The 25,497-nt window shown below is 38.9% G+C and overlaps 3 protein-coding genes across 11 annotated transcripts in view; all 3 read left to right on the top strand.

Moving 5' to 3' along the window:
- LOC109420404 (receptor expression-enhancing protein 4) overlaps window positions 1–25,497 on the top strand; it is a 79,453-nt gene that overhangs the window by 51,805 nt on the left and 2,151 nt on the right. For 6 of the 9 annotated variants that reach the window (XM_062860931.1, XM_062860930.1, XM_062860929.1 and 3 more), the window contains exons 3-7: window positions 10,051–10,248; window positions 10,393–10,506; window positions 21,038–21,264; window positions 21,336–21,453; window positions 21,781–23,254. In XM_062860931.1, the coding sequence (XP_062716915.1) occupies window positions 10,051–10,248; window positions 10,393–10,506; window positions 21,038–21,264; window positions 21,336–21,453; window positions 21,781–23,124 (2,001 nt within the window). In that variant the 3' untranslated portion in view covers window positions 23,125–23,254. Of the gene's footprint in view, window positions 1–10,050; window positions 10,249–10,392; window positions 10,507–21,037; window positions 21,265–21,335; window positions 21,454–21,562; window positions 21,634–21,780; window positions 23,297–25,497 lie in introns of all 9 variants that reach the window. The other 3 variants (XM_062860926.1, XM_062860933.1, XM_062860932.1) reach the window with 3 other exon arrangements.
- On the top strand, window positions 2,289–4,915 carry LOC134292141 (uncharacterized). Its single transcript, XM_062860935.1, has 6 exons — window positions 2,289–2,614; window positions 2,770–2,897; window positions 2,959–3,267; window positions 3,589–3,784; window positions 3,843–4,190; window positions 4,288–4,915. The coding sequence occupies exons 1-6, from the start codon at window positions 2,488–2,490 to the stop codon at window positions 4,770–4,772; spliced, it is 1,593 nt and encodes a 530-aa protein (XP_062716919.1). The 5' UTR covers window positions 2,289–2,487; the 3' UTR covers window positions 4,773–4,915.
- LOC134292140 (uncharacterized) lies at window positions 5,057–7,382 on the top strand. Its single transcript, XM_062860934.1, has 2 exons — window positions 5,057–5,531; window positions 5,592–7,382. The coding sequence occupies exons 1-2, from the start codon at window positions 5,072–5,074 to the stop codon at window positions 7,364–7,366; spliced, it is 2,235 nt and encodes a 744-aa protein (XP_062716918.1). The 5' UTR covers window positions 5,057–5,071; the 3' UTR covers window positions 7,367–7,382.

Here is a 25,497-nt window from a genome sequence, read left to right as displayed (position 1 = left end):
TAACTCCTTCATCTCGTATTTTTTCTTAAGTCTCTGTTCTAGCATAAAAAATCGACGGAGAGCAAGGGATCGATTGCTCTTTAGGTTAGATGCTGTGTCCTTCAAAGGTAGCTGAACGATGTAGCGACCGTTGATATCACGAGTAGTTGTTGAACAGTATTTGGATTCGCATTGCTGCTCTTCGTTAGATAGCAATGGAGATGATCCGACGGATTCCAGAAACCAAAACTTTTCCATGGTTTTATTCAGTGGATCAAGAATGACAGCATGGCACTGTTGTCGGTTGTAGATTAAATCCACGTTTTCGTCGTCCATAGCTCCAGCGACAACCCATCCTAGACGAGTTTCTTGAAGTATAGGAAGATCGTTGGAAATCTTCAGCTGATTTGGCATCAGTAGTTGGAAAAATAGCTTGATTCCTATCAAGAGATCTATTTCCCCTGGAATGTGGAACGTTGGATCTGCAAGTGGTAATCCGGGAGGAATTGACCAGAATTGCGTGTTGATTTTTCGAGATGGCATCACACCTGTGATCCGATCTGTAACGAGGCACTCTATTTGTGCATGATAATCGGAATGTATGGAACGTATTTCAGTTTTGGCCATATTGTTGAGAGTTGTCTTTTTTCCATTGGCCCCAATAATCTCAACCTTGGCAGGAATGTGTGGAAGCTTTAACATTTGCAGAAGTCTTGCCGATATCAAGTGAGCCTGCGATCCACAATCCAAAAATGCTCGGCATGGATGAAATTTGCCATTACTATCCAGAATATTAACAACAGCCGTCATCAAAAGGCTATTATCAAGAGGAGCCTTACTTATTGAACAAGATGTTGTAATAGGTTTTTCTTCAGGAACTTTTGGGATTTGTCCAAGCTCTTGTTTGAATGGCACAGGTTTCGTATTCACAAAGGATGTTTTCTCAACATGTAAAAGTGTGTTATGTTGACCTTGGCATTTCTGGCAGGTTCTGGATGAACTACAGGAACTGACTGGATGACCTTTTTGTAGACAATTGTAGCACATTCGCAGCTCTCGAACCTTTGCTTGGCGTTGAGGAATGGACATGGCACGGAAAACCTCACATTTGAAATTGGAATGCATACCAGAACATATATCACAAATTGTCTCGGAACTTCTGGTAATAGCACATGATTTGGCTTGTGCGTTCTTCATTTGGTTGGCAGCATTCTTTACAGGGATATATGGCTTCATGATTGATGGAATTTTCGATGAACCTTCACAGCGTTCGAGGATGGCACACCGTTTCTTTAGAAATTCAATGGTGTCTTCGTAGGATGGAATTTCCTTATGCGGGATGGATGCTTCCCATTCTTTCCTGGTATCCTTATCTAATGCTCCAGACACAAGATTAACTACAAATCTCTCTCCGACTCCATCCAACTCGTTGTCGATAAGTGCTAACCCATCGACGTGCCGAGTCACTTCATCGATGAGTTCTCGTAGCTCTTTTTGATTTTCCCGGTTCAGACGACGGAGACTTAATAAACCTTGGATATGGATATCAACGATTACCCGTTTGTTCTCGAAACGGTCTTCGAGAATTTCCCAAGCGTGGGCGTAATTGTTGTTATTGAGAGTGCGTGCGTCGATAATGCCAGCAGCTGCTCCTACTAGAGAGCGTTCGAGATGGTACAGCTTGATGCAATCTGAGTCGGTGGAGGATCGCATCACATCCGAAAACATGGTTTTAAAGCGAGGCCAATTTTCTGGTTTGCCATCGAAAGTTGGAATTGGAGCCTTTAATGGCTGCTGCTGAACAATGATGCGAGGGCTTTCGTTGGTTTGCACTTGCGGTTGGACCACGGAACGGTCACGGCTTGCCTGTATTGCTCGTTCCAGCAACACATAGGTTTCATTGAATTGTGTTTCGAACACCAGGTATACTTGATCTTGCTCTTCAATTCTCTCGGGAGGGCACACTGCCACCACATGATGATGGATGTTCAAGAACTCTTTGTAATGATTTTCCAGATTGTGGGAAAACATTTTCAATTGCGCGGAGTCATATTGAGCATTTGTCGCGTTAGCCTCCTCAATCGCTTTACGAATGCGCGTTATTTTGGCCTTGACTTGGCCACGTAGATGAACTGAGGTTTTCATATCCGACATCTTCTGTGCGGTATTTACTTCTTTCACTGGAGTATGTTCAATCGGCATTGGTAAAACACTTTTTTTACTTCAGATTTTAATGTACTTAATGTAGAAAGTTTGTTCCGATCGTTCACGCAGAAAAAAAGTCGCATATTTGAATCAAATGCATAACCACTTTGATTCAAATTCAAAACTTTTTTCAAATCAAAGCAAATGAATATTTGATTCTAATACTAAACGACTTTGATTCAAAAAAAAAAGTTTTAGAAGCAAAGTCGTTGTGTCTTTGATTTAAAAAAATAAGTACTTTGAAATAAATATACCATTTTGCACAAGTGTATCGACCGCCATTTTGTTTTTATTGTCGCAAAAATGAACTCGCCGGACGAAATAGTTCAAGAAGAGGTCGTAGTCGAAACGCTCGGCACCGACGATCTAGAAACCTTAAATTTGTTAAAAACGTTTGGTTTATCGGATGACACAGTGGGTGTTTTCCTTGGTAAGTACAATAACGTGAAACTAATAACCGTGACATCACCTAATTCCAATCACCATGCAAAACAAATGGCGTAAACGGGAAACGAAAAAAAAAAAGTTTGGAATTGGAACTAGGTTATGTCATGGAATTTATTTCTAAAATTTTCATCATTCTAGATAACGGCTACACAGTTGATCTGCTCAAGATAATCGAACGTAAGGAAGTTGAGGAACTCATCCCGCAGCCGTTTCTAGCGGAGAGGACGAAGTGCATCTACGGCATCAACGAATGGAGAAAAGGCCTGGTAAGCATCTGCTGCTGTTCGTAAAATTGTTTTTACTAAGGTAATCCTTCTTGTTTGACAGAATCTTCCTCCACTATCCATTGATTCTTCCGCCGAATCCGCATCTGCCAGTACGCCGCCTCCACCCCCGCCGGCTGTTGCTGATGTAACGAGAGGGAACTGTACAGCAACTTACTTGCTACAGACATCAGCAAAAGGCAGGGCCATCATCGAGAAGTATAAAACTGCAAAGTACTTGACAAGATTCGATAAGCGCGTCATTACACAAATCGTGGTAGACGGCTTCAAGGACCGGTTTTCAAAATTGACGTCCTCCGAACTGCAAAACAGAGCTGTTGAACTGCATTCCCTTTTTCCAAGTGAACCACAAGTAAGTATTTTTTATATGTTGATGATTTGAAGACCAACAATTGAAAAGGCCGCATCAACATTGTGTAAACAAACACGTTGCAGTCGCCTTTTGGGTCCACCCACGCATCTCACCACCATTAACAGAAAGCTTGATGTTTGCGCTTTCTGTTAGTGGTGGTGAGGTGTGTGGGTGGAGTTCAAAAGGCCTCAAGTCGACAGAAACATGTTTGTTTACAACATGTTGATGCGGCCTTTTCAATTGTTGGTCCTGATTTATATTCAACAAGCAGATATTGCTTAACTATTTGACGAGAGTTTTGGATGATCTTTCGTTTTACAGGAAACTTGGTATCAACCTACATGGACGACTGATAACGCAGGTCGAAAAGTTCGACTGAGGAAATTGCCAAAAGGAACACTACGTGACCGCAACATAAATTACAAAGAAGAAAGGCTGGCGGTTCAGGACGCGAGCCAAGTGGGTGCTATAGACACTGAAAGGCCTGGCTCGAGCAACGACCTTACGCAAGCAGATTGTAAGTTTTAACTATATTAGCTCATAATACTGAAACTAACAATAAGCATTTCTTCTAGCAACGGAATACCAATGCACCAAAAAGTGGATAACCCATAATCAGGACGACTGGGAGGAGGTAAAAATAAAGTGGAAGCAGACGACAAAAATAAGACTCATTGAGTTATTTGGCGAAGAAAAACGTAACACCGCTTCGATTTTGTCTGAGTATCCTGTACTAAGACATCACCAAGCATATCAGCTAATCCAAATAGATTTCCAACAACGTTTTCCGGAAAAGGAAAAGCTGCTGTTTGACCGATGGGAAACTTTTGTCGGGAAGGTATTGCCTGTTTTGGAAGCTGAAGTTACTGATACCGCCGGAAAAGCTCTACTAAGTTGCCTGAAGGATGATGACATTTCTGACGGTAGGTTAAATAGAAGTTAACCCTCGAATGTCTACATTTTTAATATTGGAATCGTTTGATGTTTGTACTAATTTACAATAATTGTTTTTTTTAATAGATGGACGAGGACTCATCACCATCTGGTTGTTGCACCATATCATGCCGAGTCCCATTCTCAGGACACCCGGCAAGCCGCGATGGAAGCCTTCTTTTGTTGAATCCCGGGAAAGCGTAGCGATTTTGGTCAAGGATTTGTCGGAGCTCCAAACTACACTTGCAAAGATATTGAAAACAACACGCGAACGAGGTGTCGAACTAGCTCCATTTATTGTGGCCCACGGAGAAGACCCAAAAAATCCATCGGCGTTTTCCGTATGGAACAACGTTACATCTTACAAGCTACCGAGCTTTCAAAAAGCACTCGACGTTTGCCTGAAAATTTACAAATCATATGGTATTGCTTTTCCCCGCCAATCATTGTCGGTTTGGCACTTGTTGGCAAATCTGATGTTTGATTTTGAGGTCCCTCGTGAACAAATCAACGTGGTGGCATTGTGTTCTTCGCTGCGTACCAGTGTTCAACAACCCAAGCAAGAATCATGATTCGATGTGTAGCGCCTCGGTGTACTTGGAAATCGCAATCAATTCATCGTTTACATAACCATCTAAATAAACACCATGGAAACCTAGATGTATACGAATGCAACATCGGTGATTGTTCCAGGAAATATAACGTCAAACACTCATTTTACCGACATCTTAACAAACATTTTGAGCGAACCAACAATACTGTAAGTGATGGCACAGTAGAGCAGCCATGTAACGAAGATTCTTTTACACGTACCGAAACAACAACAGACAAGACCATTCATCAAGCACCGGTCAATGACGGTCGACAGGCGATGATAACTGAAGATGGCCATGATGACAAATACGACGGGCGCGAGGACGGGCGTTTATCTGATGAGACGACACATACTTCAATATTCACACATAATCTACATATGATCATCAATCAAATGGAAAATGCTTCTTTAAATTTCAATCTTAAATACCTAAGTGCGAACACTCTTCCGAGAAAAGTAGTTTTTGATATACACCAAGATATTCAGAACATGTTCTTGAACCCGCTTCATAGCATAATTGGATTATTGGAGTCTTCAGGATGCATTACGGCAGATGGTAAAACAGTATTTGATGAATTATTCAATAACATGCGTTGCAACGAAACGGAATACAAATTCATTCAGTATCTGAAGAAAAACGATTTATATGCAGAACCGAAAGAGTTTGTACTTAGTAACGAATTACGTCCGGGCATCGTACGAAATGAACAACAAATGAGCAACGACCCCATTACAGGTGAAATATTAATTTTTATAGCTACATGTTAGATACCCTATAATTCTTATTAATTTTCAGCTATTCTTATGCCATTGAAATTTCAACTTCGGAAATACTTGGAATCAGATGGAGTTTTGGATATCATTCTACAAAACTTAACGCCTTCGAGTGACGGATGCATCCGAACCATGATCGATGGTAATCTCTGGAAGCAACGCACGGTGAACTGTGACAAGAAGCTGATTGTGCCTTTGAATGTCTTTTTTGATGATTTTACGACCGGTGATACCGTTTCATCTCACGCGTCAAAAACTTCAATTTGCGGAATTTATTATTATGTTCCCTGCTTGCCTGTACATATTTTGACAAAACTGTCGAACATCCATATAGCAGGCTTTATATTGTCCGAAGACAGAAAGGAATTTGATAACAGTTATCTTTTTCGTAATTTAGTGGACATACTCATCGAATTAGAAGAAGAAGGGTTAGAGATTCACGTTAGAGGAGAAAAACTAGTAGTGCATTTTATGTTAGGATTCATTACTGGTGATAACTTAGGACTTTCTGGTATTTTGGACCTTGTTGAGTCCGCCCGAGCCAATTATTATTGTCGACTATGTAAAAGAAACCGAACTCAGAGAGAAAACGATACAGTCGAGTACGTTGAGACGTTCAGAACTATTAAAAGTTATGAAGAAGATTTAATTTTAGACGACGTGTCGCTTAGTGGCATTAAACGAGATAGCATATTTAATGAGATCCCTTCCTTCCATGTAACTTACAATGTTTACTTTGACCTAATGCATGACCTTTGGGAAGGTGTATGCGTTTACGGACTTGGCCACTATTTTAATTATTTTATAAATGTAAAGAAAATATTTTCACTTGACGAATTGAATTTTAGAAAAAATACGTTTGTGTTCGGAAATCTAAACTCGTCCAATATACCCAGCGATATTAGAGATACAAACATATCAAAAAGTAAAATCAAAATGACTACAAGTGAAATTAAAACGTTAGTAAACTTCCTTCCACTTATTATTGGAATGCTCATACCTGAGAAAGATGAGGTTTGGAACCATTTTTGTCTGTTGCTGCAAATTTGTCACATTCTTATGCTGCGTGAAATTCCAATTGAATATCTGGATAATTTAAAAAAGCTAATACAGGATCATCACTCACAATATTTGACATTGTTTAACGATACACTCAAACCCAAGCACCATAACTTGTTACATTATGCTACATCTATTATGCAATCAGGTGCACCACGACATCAGTGGGCTATGCGAGAGGAAGCAAAACATCGAGACTCAAAACAGTATAGCAGAGCGACTAACAACAAGATAAATTTGTGTAAATCTCTAGCAATCAAGGCGGGATTCAAATTTGCTTCTGATGTATTCTGTAAAAATTTTGTAGTGCCTGAAATAGATCTACGAGAATCTCAAATACTCAACTCACCACTAAGCGATGAACACAAACAGCTATTATGTGCTGATGGCATAGTGATTGGTGACGTCATTCGCTACATAGACAAATTTCAGAAGCACGGAATGGTTTTTAGCAACGATATGTATTTTTATATAATGCAGCATAGTTTGATGAGCATTTTTTGGTTGGAAAAGATAATTTTGGATAATAACGACAAACTCGTTCTGATTTGTTGTAGAATACAGTCCCGTCAATTTATTGATCATTTCCAGTCATTTGAAGTATACAAAACAAATGAAAAGCAAATCATTACCAACATCGAAAAGCTGCAGATGCGTTCAGTCAATTTACATAGAGTAAACGAAAAACTATTATTAAGATTTTGTAATTATGTAAATATAGTAAATATTGTTCCCTAAAAGTCTTATTCATTTTTATTGGATTATTTGCTTTGATTGAATACGATCTCATAACTAATGAGAGAATTTCGACCAATGGTCTCAGTAATTATAAGATCGCAATCAATGAAAGCAGGTAATTCATTTCATTCATATTTTTTTATAGTCTTTTAAAAATATATTACTATCAAAAAATATATTTTTTAAAACAAAAAAAAAAGTATTTGATTCTAAAAAATGTGTTTTTTGCTTCAAAAATAAATATTTTTGAAATAAAGTCGTAAAATATTTGTTTCAATGAAATTAAATATTAGAATCAAATATTTTTCACTTTGAATTTACAATCAAGCTAAAGTAACCTAGACTTAAAAACAACAAAATAAATGCTTTGAAGCTAATACTCGCTGTCTTTGATTCAATGAAAATCGCACTTAGGCCGTGGATCAATGGTATTTTATTTTTGATTCAAAGTCGTTTATTTTAGAGTTTAATATATTTTTTTCTGCGTGTTAGGTTATAGTTCTTGCACTTTGTAATGGGTCACTTTTACTGTTTTCTGGGAACACGTCTTTCCCTAATATTGTTCATTTGCTACAGCTTTGTAGCTGGACACAGAGATTACCACGAAATTTCTTTGATTTCCTTTCACTGATAATGTACTTCTTTACGACGATGCTTTCCTTTCTTGGGTGTTATCACGGTTTAGAGGTTTGATGGTACAATCGGCTGATTGTCACCAACTTGTTTCCGGAAGCAACGGTCTGGGAACGGAGTGGACCGATCATCCACCTACAATTGTGGATTTATGTCCTAACTATAGATGTAGCTGTGCAGAGGAATCCTTGTATTCCTCCTGGAATGTGGTTGGACTGGACTAACCCCTGTGGCTAGCAGCAACCTTTAGCGGATGGGTGTCTCCGCTCACACGGTTGTGGATCAGATATCCGGCTCGAAGGACCAAAAAATGGTCGTTACTTGACCATTGGTGGAAACTGGCGGAACCTTCGGCTGAAGGTGGCCTCGATGAGTGGCCTTGATGAATGGCCGATGAAATCGTCTCAATCGGCTGATTGAGACGGACACACTGCTACGTTTGCAGTTTGGCGGAATAATCTCGAACCTTTCGAAATATTGTATCCTTGCGAAACTTCAGGCCGATTGCTCTAATGGTTTGAGAGCGTAAGGTTACTGAAGTGGCTCAGATAAAATATTGTCGAAGAGGTGAAGTGAAACTTCTGAGATGAAAATTCAAAACCTAAGAGCTGGTTACTTGCATTAGAAGTCCTGGCTTTCTTAGAGGATTGAAATCCACCTTGGTAGAGGAGTCACTTCCCGAGGATGAGTTCTTTCACAGTGAAACGCACTATTTCGACTGACAAAAGATCATGTATTTCGTTGGTTCAAGTAGTGCTTATATACTAATTCTAAACCTAAAGGAATCACACATCGACACCTTATCATGCTTTCTTTCTGAATCACGTGATCAGCCTACGACTGCGTGGTGCAGTAGGGTCCTAACCTTATCAGTTGTTAGGTTGCGTATTCTCTTTTGGTTCGTTTATACAGGGCGACAGTCTACTGTGATGATTCATTGATTAAACTTGATAAGCTATTAGTGCATGGAAAGAGGCAGATAATTACGTCTATTTAATGTGTCGAAATCTATGATTTATGTAGAAATGCTAACTCTTCGCAATGGTTGCGAACAATAGGAGCCCCGCCGAAGTGGCTCCACTTCTTTATGGAAATCACCCAGAAGCTTATTTTTAGGAATCCTTCAAAATCTTCCAGAAGTCTCATTATTGATTCCTCCAGGACCTCCATTTGCTAATCTCCCAGAGTGTTCTTGATATGATTCCTTGTATAATCTGGTAAAAGGTATTCTCGGAGAACTGAAATTCTCGAAACTGAAGAAAGTCCTGGAAGGAATTCTGGAATGTGAAGGATTCACAGAAGACATTCAGAGGAATCCCTATATGAAATTCCCAAATATATACATCTCATTTTTTTTTAAATTGTGTGCATTCGAACGGGATTGTCTAGCATGATTGTTCTCGTGGTGGTAAAAAATATAATGTGCATAATGTTTTTTTTTACGATTATGGGGATCGACTGTGATTGTGGTTATGTTACGAATCCGAATTTGGCGCGAAAGCTACCGGCAAGAGCAAGAGTGTAAGAGGTAGAACAAATACCTATATAAGTGAACCGGCAGATTTGAAAAGTGCGCCAACGATCGAACTCAACCACTCAATTAATGACGTGCGACTATGTTCAACAGATTTTAACTTACGATTAAACGGAGTGATTATGTATCCTTCGAAAAAGATCAATACATGTAGCCGGAACTCAGGTGTAGAGCATAAGTCCGTTTATGATTACGCGAACTGAATTTTTTACTGAAATATGCTTAAAATCTCCAAATCAGTTTTGTTTCTCAAAATGATCGTCTAGATTATGCATTCGATTGGGCTGCTACATATCTTCATTCACAGAAGCAGCAAGCTTTATTTTTTATCATTTGAAACTCAAGTTGAAGCACACCTTAGTATTAGTAGCACATAGATTGTCTCAAATAAGATTTGCGAAATCAGGAACATTTTTTTATCGAAGATTTCCATTAGATTGTTACTTCTTTTAATATTTTTTATCTATTCGGATTAACTCACACTTTTCCTGTCACTTCTTCTTCCAATTATATCTAGGTCAAATGGATGATGTATTGGATTGTGTTTGCGTTTTTCACCTGCATCGAGACGTTCACCGACATTCTGCTCTCGTGGTTCCCGTTCTACTACGAAATCAAAGTCATCATCGTGCTATGGTTGCTCTCGCCGGCAACGCGGGGCAGCTCAACGCTCTATCGAAAGTTTGTGCATCCGATGCTGACCCGACGAGAACAGGTGGGTTTTCGGTTGGACGAGCGGGATATTTCGGTTAAGCTTATATTTTAAAGCAAGCGGGACACTTCTGTACTGGCTGTACCTGCTCTCGTCAAAACTCATAGAAACAGTCTCATACAACACTTTTTCTAATAACACTTTTAGGAAATCGACGATTACATCAACCAAGCCAAAGAAAAGGGCTATACGGCTGTGCTACAGTTAGGATCCAAAGGTGTCAACTATGCCACTAATGTTATCATGCAAACTGCAATTAAGGTATGTTTTCTTGGATTTTCGCTGTAATTTTTGTCTGTTACTTATCTCAAAGAGCACAATCATCACTCATAGTTTTAATTGATCTTTTTTTGTTCAGCTAACATCCGTTGTTCTTGCACGATTATTTTTTTTTAAATCACTTTAAATCAACGTTATTTTTTATTTTATTTTGTTTTAATCTTCTAAGCCTAAGCAACAGTAACTGATAACAACAGTCAAAATTACGCCTTTGCCCAGCACAGGACGGCCAGCAATCAAACAACATTGGATTTTCTCCTTTCTTTTCTTTTTTCGTTTCATTTCTTCTCCACGAAAAATAACCCAAACCATAACCAAATATCAAAATTCAGGCTTTAAATGCACCTCAAATGCCTAGCTTGATGCGCCAGAGTCAATCCGATAACTCACTTGCTTCCGCTTCGCTGACGGAAGTTCACCAAGATACATCACAGGTAGATGGTCCTAGCGTGCCGACGGATACTTCCCGCGTTAGACGTTCCCGCTCGGCAGAATCTGCGTTAAACAAAGCCGCTTCGAAGCGTTCGCAAGCCAACACGCTTAACCACAGTATTATCTACGAGATCGACTCTGAGGAGGAGGAGCAAATGCTTGCCGAAGCGCAAGCTGCCATCGATCAATATCATGCTAACAACGAAACTAACGACGAGTTGCATTTCGATGAAGTAAGCTCACTAGACGTTGAGGAAGGTTCTGCGAGGTCAAGGACGGTGCAGAAAAAGAAAACCACTACTGGTTCCACAACCACTCGAAGTCGTAGAACCACTCCCGTTACAAGTAATTCGGTTCCAACTAAAACAGTTAACACCCGCGGTCGTAAGAAACTCCGCAAGGACTCGGAATCAATGGACGTTGATGTTGACTAGGGCATGCTTTAACTTTACTCGTCTTAAACGATCGCTCACACCAATGAAGTGCTCAAGTTATGTTTTATTCGTAAACTATCAAAGAACTGATTAGTTTCATAACTTATCCTGTGTCATTAGAACAATCGCCAGTTAGGTCTAATTTTATTTTTTAACTTTGATCAAAGAAACGCAAAAAAAAACCTCAAGTGTGATTTAGGTGTGCTGATTTAACAAATATGGAAGAAGGAGTGCTTAAAAATAAAGCGGCATGTTAAAATAAAACTCATTTAACTCACTTTCTTGACATTTTCCAGCATACCAAGGCTATCGAGCTCCAATCCATGTAGTGCACATCTTTCAGACCTCCATCAGACAGTGGAGGTTTGCTTCGCATTTTAAGTTTTATTTTGTTAGAATAAGTACATAATAGGGACGAACCCGAAGCAAATAGATTACCTCGTCCACGTGTGACAAAATCCCTGACAGCACATCATAGACTAGTATTAAGAGCGTTTAAAAATAGTGTTTTATCCAGATTGTATTGCAAAATCGATCAGGATTGTAGTAGAACCAGAATAAGCACAACCACAATGAAAGCACAAATTTCCCCCACATTTTTTGCCTTGAGAATTCGATAACAAATACAAATAGTTGTTATGAAAATAAAACATTTTTTTAAATCAAATTAACATTTTTTTGTTTATTCATCACGAATCACGCGGTTTCCTACTTTTTGTTTAAACCGAGAAGATTTCATTCATTCATTCATTTATTTGGTATAACAGCAAATTTAAGATAAAATTAAATCAATAATATACACGGTTCGTGGCTGTCAATCACCAACCTCGGTTACGCTCAACGCTCGCCCGCCAGATCTCTTTCCACCTGATCCGTCCACCTTGCACGCTGCCCTCCAGGTCTTCTTGTACCTCCCGGATCTCTTGCAAACACAAGTTTTGCAGGTTTGTTGTCCGGCATTTTCACAACTGAAAACATGTGATACCTCTGTTGCCGAACGAATGACAAAGACTCGTAGAAGGTCAGGGAATCGGATGAAACGCAAAAATAGAATCGCATAGGGCTAGGGCACTGCATTCTTCTGATTTTGTATGGGATTTTGACGTTTCTTGACCTTGTTCATACGCGCCAACTTGTGACGTAGTTGGGGGGGGCAAGGCCTCTCAAAATCAATGAAATTCGGATAATATCGACGCAGTTCATCTAATTTAGGCCTATTCACGTGAAAACTAGTGCATTGAGCTGAAAAAAGTTGAATATTGTCCAATTTTGGAGAGCTTCGCCCCCCCAACTACGTCACAAGTTGGCGCCTATGTTCTTGTTGTTTACAAAATCTCTGGAAAAGTGAAAGAGAAAGAGAGAATTTCATGCAGTGCCCTACACAGATCGAAAGAATAGTGTAAAATTCTGTGATATATGATGCACATGATTGGAGCGTTGGATATCACAGAAGTTTACATGACATATCATGTAAAAGTCATAAAATGTCATGTAAACTTCCATTATGTGTCATGTAATTCAGCATGACTCTGTGTGTTTACATGACATATAACACAAATTTACATGATATATCATGTAAACCATCGTAACACTAAGTTTACATGGCTAAAATGAAGTTTACATGACGTGTAAATCTCATTATTTTTATCTGTGTATAGTAGAAACACATTTTGATCGGTTTATTTGAAACGACTAACAAGTATCAATAGAAAAAGCTCCAGTATGTCACAGTAAGTCAAAGTTCTCCTTCACTTGTACATTCTCATGAAGGAATCTCTGAAGGACCCGCAAGATCAATTCCTGAAGGAACTTGAACTTCTGAAAGAATCCCTACTGAAATTTCTGAAGTTATTATAGTAATTGAAGAATATCGAAGAAGTGTCTAAATATATTTCAGAAGAAAGTGCAGAAGGAATATCCTAATCTATGTTTTATGAATTCCTGGAGGAAGCCATAGAGAAATTCCCAGAGGTACGCTTGGAAGAAACCCCGGAAGAATTTCTGAGGAAATACATAGAGAAATACTCGGTGGTATTTCTGATGAAATGGCTGTGTGAATTTCTGCAGGAATCTCCAAAAATGTTTTCCAGCCTTTCCATAAGGATCCTTATAAGAATCTTTGAAAAAAATTGTAGAAAAATTTCCTTGGAGGATTTTCTTAGACTTACTTAAGAAAACCTTGGGGCAATTTCTGGGAAAGAAACATCTTGAAGGAATATTTAATGCAAATTTGTTTTTTTAATCTCTTGTAGAATTTCTAAAGCAATCCTTAGCAATTTTTTTTTGAGTATTTTTGAGAAAATCAAACGATGGTTTTCTAGATGAATGCTTTAAAAAAATATCTGGAGGAATCTCTATGAAAAAAGGAAGAAATTCGTAGATAATCATTTTATGGCTTTATCGGTCAATTTCTTCTCAGAGTGTAAGGGAGTAGAGATCAAAGTGGATAATAAATTGATGGATACCTGCGATAGTACTCGTTAGGTTGTGAACAAGTGTGAAAATTTATAGAAGGTGAAATTTGGCATGAAGGCCATGTATTGAATGAATACATCGAATGCGTGAAACTTTTGCCGTACGACCTGTACTTTTAAACAGATCGGCTTGGTTGGTAGTTCATACCACCATACCAAGACTGGCAAAAATTTCAGGCTCCCGACTGCCTATTAGGGTGGCTCACACTTATATGAAAAACAAAAATTTTGAAAATCGCCAAGTCTTACCTCCTAAATCAGTTGTGTTGGACTCCCAGAAGCTACGTTCAAAATTTGAGCGAAATCGGTTGAGTCTAAGGGGGCGCTCAAAACGCTTGAAGTTTGTATGGGAAAACTTGGCCAAATGTATGCAGAAAATCTAAGTTAGTTTTCGAATTTTACCGCTAGGTGGCGCTGTAAGCGTTCAATTAATAAATTCTTTGGTATTATTGTAGGTGACTTGCCAAAGAACTTTGTCGAAGACTGCGAAGTGATCCGATGGCTGTGAAAAAAGTTACCACCCTATCCAAAGTGAGGCAAAGACTTGTATACTTAGTATTGAGATTTCATTATTGATATTATTCCTTTACATGTATTGAAAAAAAAACAACAATAAAATTTATCCTCATTTTACCTAGGGTATAATTTTTTTTACAGACGTTGGATCACTTTGCGGTCTTCGTTCAAAATTGTTTGGCATATAGTCACCAGGCTTGATAATCCTCCTCGAAATCAAAAGAGTTTTGCAACATGCTCTAGAGCGGTGTTTTGCTTTTGCCTCGTCGCGAGGGAGCGAACGAACCCCAAACAGAGAGGCAATAAAAACTGAGCGAGGAAGAGGGGAACGAAAAAAGAGCCGATGATATTTTCGGGTTTTTGAGTGCGATTTTCGCCTCGAGAGTCTTTCTTTGTATGGGAGAGGAACTCGCGAGAGCATTTTGAGTGTGAGTGGACGTGAGAAACACAACAAGTAATTATGAGTGTTGGACGAACTCCTCGCTGCGCGGTAAGCTCGCGCTCGGTGCTGTTGAGGATTTGCGTTGTGATTTCTGAGTACCGTAATCCGGGGTCAAATTGATCACTTTAAAACAACTTTTGCGGATAACATCAGTGCCAATTAAAATATTGCCAAAAGAATTTCTGTAAAACCAGTACCCAGTGGATCTCCATGGAACCATGTGACAGAATTTTGTTCAACAAATTTAAACTTTAAGTTAAATAACTCCAAATATCAAAAAATTGGAAATGCCACCTTGGGGCAAAATTGATCAGTATACAATTAAGCATCGGTTGGGAAGGAAAATTTCCTTCTCCACTTAATTTTGCTCTTCTAAAACCGAATAACGCGTTTAAAATCTTACAACTAGTGAATTTAATACTTTAAATGCAAAATTAAATTTGGAAATTTCCCCTTAAACGCCTAAAGGTAGGCAATTGACTTTAAAATAAGTGGTTTCTATCGCAATAAATGACTATTTCATCATAAAATGAACTTTTTTATAACTATTTCATGTTCTGATTAGCTACAAAACTTCCTAATCAAGGTTCCACAAAAATGTTAAAACAGAGAATTTACGGGAAGTCCTATTAGAAATCGATTGTTTAGTAGCAATGATTTCAGCTAAATGAGAAATACTTTGCAAATTCCTTTAAAAAATAAGGCAAAACTAACTTTTTTCTAAAAAATTAAAAGTCTACAATCATCTCTAGACAGCTACGAACCAGATGGCGTAAAAAGTTTTAGATCATTACGACGCTTAAGAGTTCCTAGTATGGAATTACAATGTAGTATCCGAATGATCAATTTCACCCCGCTGATCAATTTGACCCCGGTTTACGGTATTATTTTCACTCCTCAGAAAATCGTCGAAATCGCTTCCTCATTTTCTCGCGAGGGAGTTTCTGTCAAGCCTGATAGTCACTAGACTGGGTCAAGAAAGTCGATTTTTCGGAACAAAGCTTTTTCGATTCCTTTTAGCGTCCAAAACAACTGTGCAAAATTTGGAGGCGATTGGTTGCTTCCCCGTATTCCGCATTGCGATTGAAATTTGTATGGAATTTAGTAAGGAAAAACGTGCTTTTTTGCATTTCTCTCATAAATTGAAATTTTTCGTCTAAAACGATCTAACTAATGACGTTGAAGTATAGCCTAGGATATGCCGAAAAACTTTGCCGAAGACCGCAAAGTGATCCGACACTTGTGAAAAGTTTTAACGTACAGATTGCCCGGTGGTGCTTAACATTTCAGGCCGAACATGTCTAAAGGTCCTATCTGCAGAAGAGAGGCTCTCTTTGGTTTCCCTCTCTTTCGTTAATATCTCAGCTGTTTATTTGTATTATGATTGTCTCCTTGCATTGAACGATAGTCACACACTCAGTTGAGCTCGGCTAATTTTCATTCTTTTGCCGAGATTTGCACATCCGAGCGCTCGGCAATTGAAATCTAACTGAGATATCAGCAAAAAGTCAAGTTTGTTCATAGCAGCACCCATGGGTGCCGCTATCATCAAACATTAAACGTCAAGCGTTTAGCCGAGATTTCAGCAAATGAACTTTAACCGAGATCCGCACAGCTGATCTCGGCATTCTGTTTTAAGTGTGCATAACAATCGTCTTTTGATTTGTACTGCAAAAATGGTTTAAAAGTGTACCATTACATTGCAATAATTGAAAGAGAAAGTGAACAAAGAGAGCCTCTCAAATGCAGATAGGACCTATTGAAATGTTTGGCCTGATTTAACATGTAAAGGAATAAAATCTATATATAAAAAATGCAGTGGCATACGTGGGACCGCGCATAACTTGCAAACGGATGGTCAGATTTGGGTCGTCAAAGTCTTATTCTGTTAGTTTTCACCCAAGAAAGGTTTATGAGGCCTAAAACATGGGAAAATTGAGAGTTTTTGAAAATCGGGTTTTCATACATTTTGAACGGGGACTTGGGCGCTTGGCTACGGACTTGAAACGTCAAAAAACGCAGTAGGCAAGACAAAGTTTGCCGGGGACAGCTAGTCAATAATAAAATCTCACCAGGCGAATTACTTTTTTCACAAGCGTCGGATCACTTTGTGGACTTCGGCAAAGTTTTTCGGCATATCCTGGGCTATACTTTTACGTCATTAGTTACATGATATTAGACAAAAGAATTCAACTTACGTGTAAAATGCAAAAAAGTACGTTTTCCCATACTAACTTCCATACAAATTTCAATCGCAATGCGGAATACGGGGACACAACCAATCGTTCTCAAATTTTGCACAGTTGCTTTGGACGCTAATATAGATTGAAAAAGCTTTGTTCCGGGTTGATACGATCAAATTTAAAGTTTCTCCATACAACGTTGACCCACTAGTCACCTACAGTAATACCAAAGGGTTTGATTATTGAACGCTTACAGCGCCACCTAGCGGCAAAATTCGAAAACTTAAAATTTCTGCATACATATACATACATTCTGCATACGAATACTATCATATCTATCATTTCATAGTTCACTTTGATCTATATTCTCTTACACTGCGAGTAGAAAATGCAAAGCAAGCAAAGCAAAGCAAAGTAAAGATAACCGTACACCTCGTAGTTGCTACTCCGTGATTGACCAGAACAATCGAAGTTGCACAGAGACCCAATGAATGGTGCTTGGGACTAGCTACACACTTTCAATGTGCACAATTCGAGAGTTTAATATTTTAAAGCAGGCCTGCCCAATCTTTAACGATCGCGGGCCATATTTTACACTCCACACCAATTGACGGGCCAGAATTGAAATTTTATAATTCATACGTTTTCTTGAAACTTTTCTGAGCATTTCTTGCCAAGGCTATGGCTAATTCCTATAAATCCAAATTCGTTCAAATTCTGGAATAATTTTGGAGTTGGAGACGATATTGTAAAAAAATGTCTTCATAAACGAAGATTCGTAATCTCAAAAATACACAAGAATTCTTATTGAATCTTCTATGAATTTTAAGATTTTTTTTCCTTCCGCTGTTGGAGAAAATTAAGCCATTGCGCACAATAAACTGAAGTTTTGAACCGAAATTCTGAAAATGAGTAGAATTACTCTGAGGTTACGCTGACATGTTTGTTTTTTAAATTGCTATGTGCAATGTCAGCCAGAATTCTGAAAATTTTGCAAACATTTCAAAGTTCATTGTGAAAATTTGAGGCCTCTCCTGGCCGAAATTCTTACAGAACTCAAAATAACTGATTGAAAATCTTTGAAAATTTACCTAAAAATATATGTCAAACTTGTTTTGAAAATATAATTCATTGGAAAAAGGGAAACATTCAAAATTATTGCTCCACCGGCCAAAAGTCATAACTTTTCTTCATTCGTGCCGCGGGCCGCATGAAATGTCCTCGCGGGCCGGATGCGGCCCGCGGGCCGTACGTTGGGTAGCCCTGTTTTAAAGTCAATAACGGCGCCGGCCACGTCCTTACGGTCATCGGGAAAGGGGAAGGAATGTTAGTTAGACAACCGTTGCTACTAGAAACCGTGGAATCCACCCCGAGTAGACAAAAAGAGCTCAATAATAGCATATTTTGATATGGAGATCAAAAAGTGATATGGGTTTGATTGACATAAGAGATAAAAGATCTAAAAATAAAATAAAAAATTTACTCCTGGAACATCATTATCAAATCATATTTAGATTTTGAAGGATCTAACCAATAGCAGCGAGCTATTCGTATGATCTTGAAATATCAAATTTTGATATTGTTCAGATGTTCCAGGAACATTTTTCAGATATTATTTTCAGATCTTTTATCTCTTATATCAATCAAACCAATATCATGTTTTGATCGTCAGTATTTTACCTCTACCCGGGACAGTATCCCCACAGTTTTCTCGGGAAGGAGTATTTGTTAGTAGGGTAGGGTAAGATGTGGATCTTGGGGCCACCTTTGGTAGGTGAAATGATCCACTAGTTATATGAAAATACAGGACACGGTCTTCATTCCGATTATGATTTATTTGGTCGCGATAGTAAGGGTAATACACATACGTCAACGATCGATTTTCCCACGAAAGTTATCGCGTGCTTCTGATTTCGGGTTCAAAATACGCATCCCCATCTTCCTTTCGAGAAAACCGACCGACTCACGGAAATAGTCGCGCGTTTCCCACAGTATTGAGCTTAGAGTATACGGAGAATAAACTTTTAAGAGATAGCTATTTTCGAATTATGTATTTCACTAAGAGAAGTTCCTGTGATCGACGGCCGTTGAAATAATTAAGCCAATTATTTTCAATTTGCTCAGTGATTATTTTGAGCTGCAATTAGTTTCACCTAACATTTTTATCGCTTCAATATCACTAGTTTACAGCATTTTTGAACTCGGTAAGCTGATGACCGTTTTTGGTGTAGAATTATGCCCTGAGTTCAAAAACGCGAAGGAAAAAAATTGCAGTAGAGCGGAAATTTTTTCGATTTTCCATACAAGGTTGATGATTTGAAATCGATTTTTGTTCTATTTTCAAGAAAAGTCGCTCACTTCAAACATCTCATTCTCCATAATCAAAGCTCCGATTGAGCTGAATTTTTTACTGTAACTCGCCTACATATGATATGTCAAATGAACGTTGAGAAAGAATTTTTAAATTGTTTTTTTCTTATTGGAAAAAATACATTTCTTCATATATTTTTTTGGAAAATTTGCTAAAATTTAAGAAGATCGTCCCCAAAATTTGCCAATATCTTGACTTTAATATCTGACGCAAAACCTGGATTGAGATGATCGAATAGTATTATATTCAGCGTCAAATTTATGGAAAAAGATTTAAAATTGGTTGAACAAAACGCAACATATTTGAATTTTCTTAAATTCCATATTTTAAAAAATTCTAAAACTCGATATTGAACTGAAACTCAAAAACTGTTCTACTTCAATTTTTTTTAAGCACGGTTTCGAAATCAGCGCTAAATTATGCTTCAAAAATTTTGGTCGTAGACAGAAGTTCACAACTTTCGTTTTATTTTGTAAACTAGTGTATTAGGTCAGAACCAGAGCTACAAGATTAATTTGCAGATATTAAATACTCCAGGAGTCCTCATGAAAATGCATTGGCGAAATTACCCCAACTGCTTCTTGTATGTAAAGAAAAAAAAACTCGGAATGATCTCACCCATGTCATCGGATGACCGCAACCACTCCTTGACTCCTTCAATTTTCCGCAATACTGTTTGCTACCAAGTGTGCATTCATTTTTATCACTTCACGAGGAAGGGCAATGCACCTGCCCCAAACACGTGTCACTTTTCACTTTTTCCTTTGAATAATGCAACACGACCGAGATCCCCATCGCAACTGCCCCAAACACGCGTCAGTTTTTCACTTTTTCCTTCAAATAATGCCACCCGATCGCGATCCCATCGCAACTCTTAACCAAGTTTCAAGCAATTTAACCGACAAACACCCCTCATGATGAAGAGAACAAAGCTGCCGATAATACCCTTGGTCAGACAAAACCACAGAACAAAAAACGAAAAACTTATGTTAGGTTAGATAACAACTTGTTTTGATTTATCAAGACTGCGTAGCCGTTAAATTCGAGTTTCACAGAATACGGTTGATTCTTAACAATACCTTAATAGAAAAATCCAAATGAAATGAGCTCACCTGTTCACATCTAAAATAATACCAACCGCGATCCTGATCCGTATTCTTCTTCACACACTGTTATAACAAAAATCCATGCGAATATCGAGCTGGCGCAACTCCTCCTTGCTTCAAAGCCGTTTCTAATGATTTTAAACGTTGTTGCAAAATGTGAAATGAAAGAGAATTAACTAGGCAGCTTACCAACAATCGCTTCCGCATAGCGCTTCAAGGCAAAACCTTATTGCAAATAATTAAGTTTGTGTAACGTATCTTAACCGTCTTCGTTTCTTCTAATTTTCACGGTATGTATGCACTTTTTTCTGTTTTGTTATATTCATCACCGTAACTTTTTCATTACAAGCTACACAATCATTGCTGTACCGGTTTAAGTGAGAAGGATGTATTTTTCTTTTAGTTGGACTTTCTCTCAAAACTTTTTACATCCTTCGAACTATCGAGCAATGTTATACATATCAATTATTTTTCCTGGTTTATTCATTCGTGTCTTCTTTTCCCCGTAAATTCCGTTGCAAAACACCCATTCGACCATCACGCTTCGCATCCCAGGGTGGTGGCGGTTTGGTGCAAACGCTACGCAAAAGCTACAGCTTGAGCGACCTGTCGGAACCGGACACGCACCGCACCCAGGAGGAGATTGACGAACTGACCCGGCCCCAGAGGGTGCTGCGCTCCAAAAGTGCCCGATCCTCTTCCGGCGGTCGCCATGTGGAAATGTATTTCCCAGAGGTGGAAATAGCCGGGACACCACACCACAATCCACCGCCGCCGTATAAGTAGGTTCCTTAGCATTAGGTTGTGTCCATGTTCTTGATCTGAGCGTTTTCTGTTTTTTTTTCCGTTTTAGTTATATTCGATCCTCAGACGATATCAGTTCAGGATATTCGAGTGCCGAACCCGGACTGAGTCGAACGGCTTCGATGAGTAATACCGTTAGGCCACGTGTGAAATCTAAAACACGGGAGGTAAGTTCAATCATTCCGGCTGGATAAATAAACTTTTCCAAAGGTTTTGGCTTGACATAAACGTATATTGGGGTTCTATATGTTGAATTATCGCTTTCGTTTTCTTCAGTTTTATACCATCCCTGAGAACCACTATAAGATGCCGTAAGACGATTGTGTCGGATGGAATATATGAAGCAGGTTTACCCATTTTTAGATGTAGTTGAGTTTTAAATTGTTATAGTGTCAAGCCTAAACCGACTTGTTTTCCTTTTCTTACACTTTCTTAGAAAATGAAGTTTTATTGCACGCTTCAATTATAGTATTTCTTTTTTTTTCATACACAAGGATGACGACGTTGTTTTCTATGATGGCAGAGATACAGACCGATTCTATGGCAATAGTTCTCAGTTCGTTTCTCCTTCTGCCACACTGTTTGAAATTCCTCCCAGTCCACTTCCAGCAATTACACAGGCTAGTTATTTCCCAGAATCTCACAGTCACGTAATTTACACTGCTCCTTCATCTCCGAATATCATCCCACCGGAAGTAGATCAGAACTATGAATTATTTTTGAAGTGGATGGAGTCACAAAAACAGATCCATTCTACTGAAAACACATCAACGCCGCCAGAAGATAGGAGACACGAACAAACAGCCACTTCCACCGAACACACTATGACAGATGATGAACAACTCCCATCAGAAATTAGCACTACTGAAGCCCTTTTCGTAGATTATCAGAGAAGCAATGAATTGGACGACCCCTGTGCTGAAAATTCGATGTTAGCTTCAGTACCTGAAGTGGACCAATCGGAGAAAAGTTTTTCGGAAGATCTGTTTCGTGACACTGTTTCTGTTTCTAGTGAAGATGAGTTCCTGGAAATAGAAACGGATGCTGGTAGCGAAATTCAACTTTCCGTGGATATTCCGCTTCTAATAGATGAACCAGTGATAACCGATAATGTAGAATGTGTGGATTCTGTGGAGGTCAAAGTATTAGACAACGTTGACACGATTCCAACAGTTATTGAATCGGTACAAAGTAGCGTTTTGTTGGATAATTCCACTGATTCAATAGATTCGCCTACCGAAAACAAGACATCTTCTGAACTTTTGTCAGACACTAATGAAAACCTCCAAGATTTAGAACAACAACCTTCTTCAGACAAGATCTCCAATGAACAATTCACAACCTCTGAACTCAAACCCATTTCCCCGGAGAACCTTCAATCTCCAGCAGAACCTCCTAACCAGTTGAGCATCTCTATATCTGATCTGACGTCATCAACTTCGTCACTAGCTCTCTCGGATGGCAGCAGTCAGATGGATGACTTGACTCCCAGAAAACCATTGTCACATGGAAAACGAAAAGCTCCTCCAGTTCCCACGGCCATTAAACCTATGCAAATTACTCCGATTCTGAAAACCACCTCTACCATTCCAAAACTTCCCGAAAGAATTGGCAATCCATCGATTGGTTCAGTTCCACCACCTGAACCCAAACATGCTTCCGCACCAACGACCACCCCCGATAAAGACAAAGACAAGAAACACAAATCCAAAAAGTTGATGAGTTCGTTAACCGGGATGTTCAAGCACGACGGTCCATCCTCGCCGGGGACATCCAGTACAAACATAACGCAAACCCAGACGAAAGACTCGCTCCTTCCCAAGGAAACTGAAATTTGATTTTTATCCTTAAACTGACCCCCCTTGACAAGATTTCCTCCCGTATTTCCGTACTTGAGAACTATTGCTTGAAATTCCTTGTGTACTAGACGATCGAGAGGCACTTTTTTCTATGGAATTTTCTTCAGCTGTACGTAATGGTTTTGTTTTGCTTGAGTTCATGGCTTAGTTAGTGAGTTTAGTTGCATTTTGTGCAATATTTCATTTACTTTTTCATTGGTTTACGTGTTTTCAGTTGTTTATTTTAATTACTAAAAATGTATTTTCACGTTAAGCATGTTCGATTCAGATATCATTTACTTGTTTTTTGTAGTGTTAGGTTTTCTTATTTATCATTTAATATTTTATACTTTATTCGAATAATTACTCCAGATATATTTTTTCTGAAAAAAAAAAGAATTATATCTGTTAGCTCTCTAATAATGTAACTTAGGTATTTGCTAACGAAATCTGTCTAGCATCAGTGAAGCAGAATCTGCTTATAATATTTATCAAATCCAAGTTACCCCTCGAAAATCGCAACGCAAGGATCAAACATTTCAGAGAGTTTCAGATGCTTTCAGGAATATTTTAAGGGCGTTCCGAGAGGTTTTAAAGGTGTTTGATAGCATTTCAGGGGAGTTTTAAAGGGTTTTCAGGAGCGTTTCAGGGAATTTTTGGAGCCTTTCCAATGTGTTCCAGGGGATTTTAGGGGCAATTCAAATTGAAAACGAGGATTTCAAGCGCGTTTCAATGGGATTATGTATGAAGGTTTAAGGGATGCTTCAACGGTTTTCTAAAGAGGACTCAGGATTTTAAGGGTCTTTAAGTGAATTTCAAATGGATTACGAGGATTTCAGGCGCGTTTTGATAGAGACCCCAGGAACCCCTCCAAATCTCAGGAGACCCCTTGAAACATCCATGAGATCTCAGGAAACCCCCTAGGACCCCGTGAAATGCTCCTGAGACCCCTAAAATGGCTCTGAGATCCCTTGGGGGGTATATCAAGTTTAAGTTTGACCGCGAACGTCGAGCCATAAAGGAGAAGAAAAAATCCCTTGATACATCCTCAACCACCCCTGAAACTCCATGGCACCTCATGGGGCTCCTTGGGACCACCTGAAACTCCCCTGAGAATACTCATAGGACTCATAAAACCCCTTGGGTCACCCTAAAACCCTCTAAAACGTCTCTGAGACCCTCTGAAACTCCACTGAAGTCCCCTGAGTCCCACCTGAAACGTCTTTGAGGCCCCATGGAACCCCCGAAACCTCCTGAGACGACCCTGAGACCCATTTAAGCTACCCTGAGACCTCCTGGTACTCCCTGCCCTGAAGCTTCCTGGGACCCTCTTGAAACGCTCCTGAGATCTCCTGGTACCCTGTTGAAACCACCCGAGACGCCCCTGCGACTTCTTTTTACTATGCACAATATTTGTTCTGAATAGCCCAGCGGGGCAGCACGGACGTCAACCACGAATAGATGTGCCGTAGTCCACATGAATTTGACATGTTTGGGAAATTGACACTTTTGGGCACTCTGACAGATGTGCACGACATTTGCGAATTAGTCATTACCATAAGTTATTACTTAAGTAAAACGTGTAAAACTAGCAAAAGTTTACCAAAATTTTAGCGTGCAATCGTTCGAAATATAAATAGTAGAGTAAACATAGATCCGCGGACACCGCTAACTAAAATGTTTCAAGCGTGTAAGTAGTAATTTTCAAGAGTGAGACGATTGAATATGACGTCATGCGCTCCATTGATGTTGTCCAAATCGTGACGTCATGCTCGTTTGGATACAGATTTTGACAGTTCGTTTGGATACAACGGATTCATCATTACTAGAAATCCTCTACATAGAGATGAGCGGAAGTTACATATGTCGGTTCGGCAACGCTGTTTCTTTTGTTTACAACAGCTGCCAACATTTGCTAAAAAGCTAGATGTTCAAACTTTGTGCGTGACTTCGTTGTGGTTCAAGTTGTTCTGTTTACATTTTCTAATCATGATAGAATTTTTTTTTCAAAATTTTGTAAAATAGCGGAGCAATCGACGAAATTTGAAATTTATTGCTAAAGTGTTACGCTAATCATATCGGCAGAAGTGAAGCAAGAAGCAGCGATGGATTTTTTTCGACAAGTGCAGCTACAAAAGTTTCGTCATAAGCATGAGCTTCTGAAAGCAGAAATAATTAAATTTTATCTTTTCACTAAACTTACGTATGCCGTCAATTTCTGGATATTAAAAATAAATAATTTAAATTTATTTAGTTCCGATTGCAATACCGTTCAAACGACGCCTTCCTACGAACGATAAGCATGTTCATTTGGCTCACACTTTGACAGTTCTCTCTGCACGATTGGCTTACAATGGCCGCCTCCGCAGATCT

Source organism: Aedes albopictus, chromosome 3 (assembly GCF_035046485.1).
Source record: "Aedes albopictus strain Foshan chromosome 3, AalbF5, whole genome shotgun sequence".
In the NCBI taxonomy this organism is placed as follows: Eukaryota; Metazoa; Arthropoda; class Insecta; order Diptera; family Culicidae; genus Aedes; species Aedes albopictus.
Note: the sequence above shows the minus strand (reverse complement) of the source record. Positions and strands in the feature narration are given on the sequence as shown.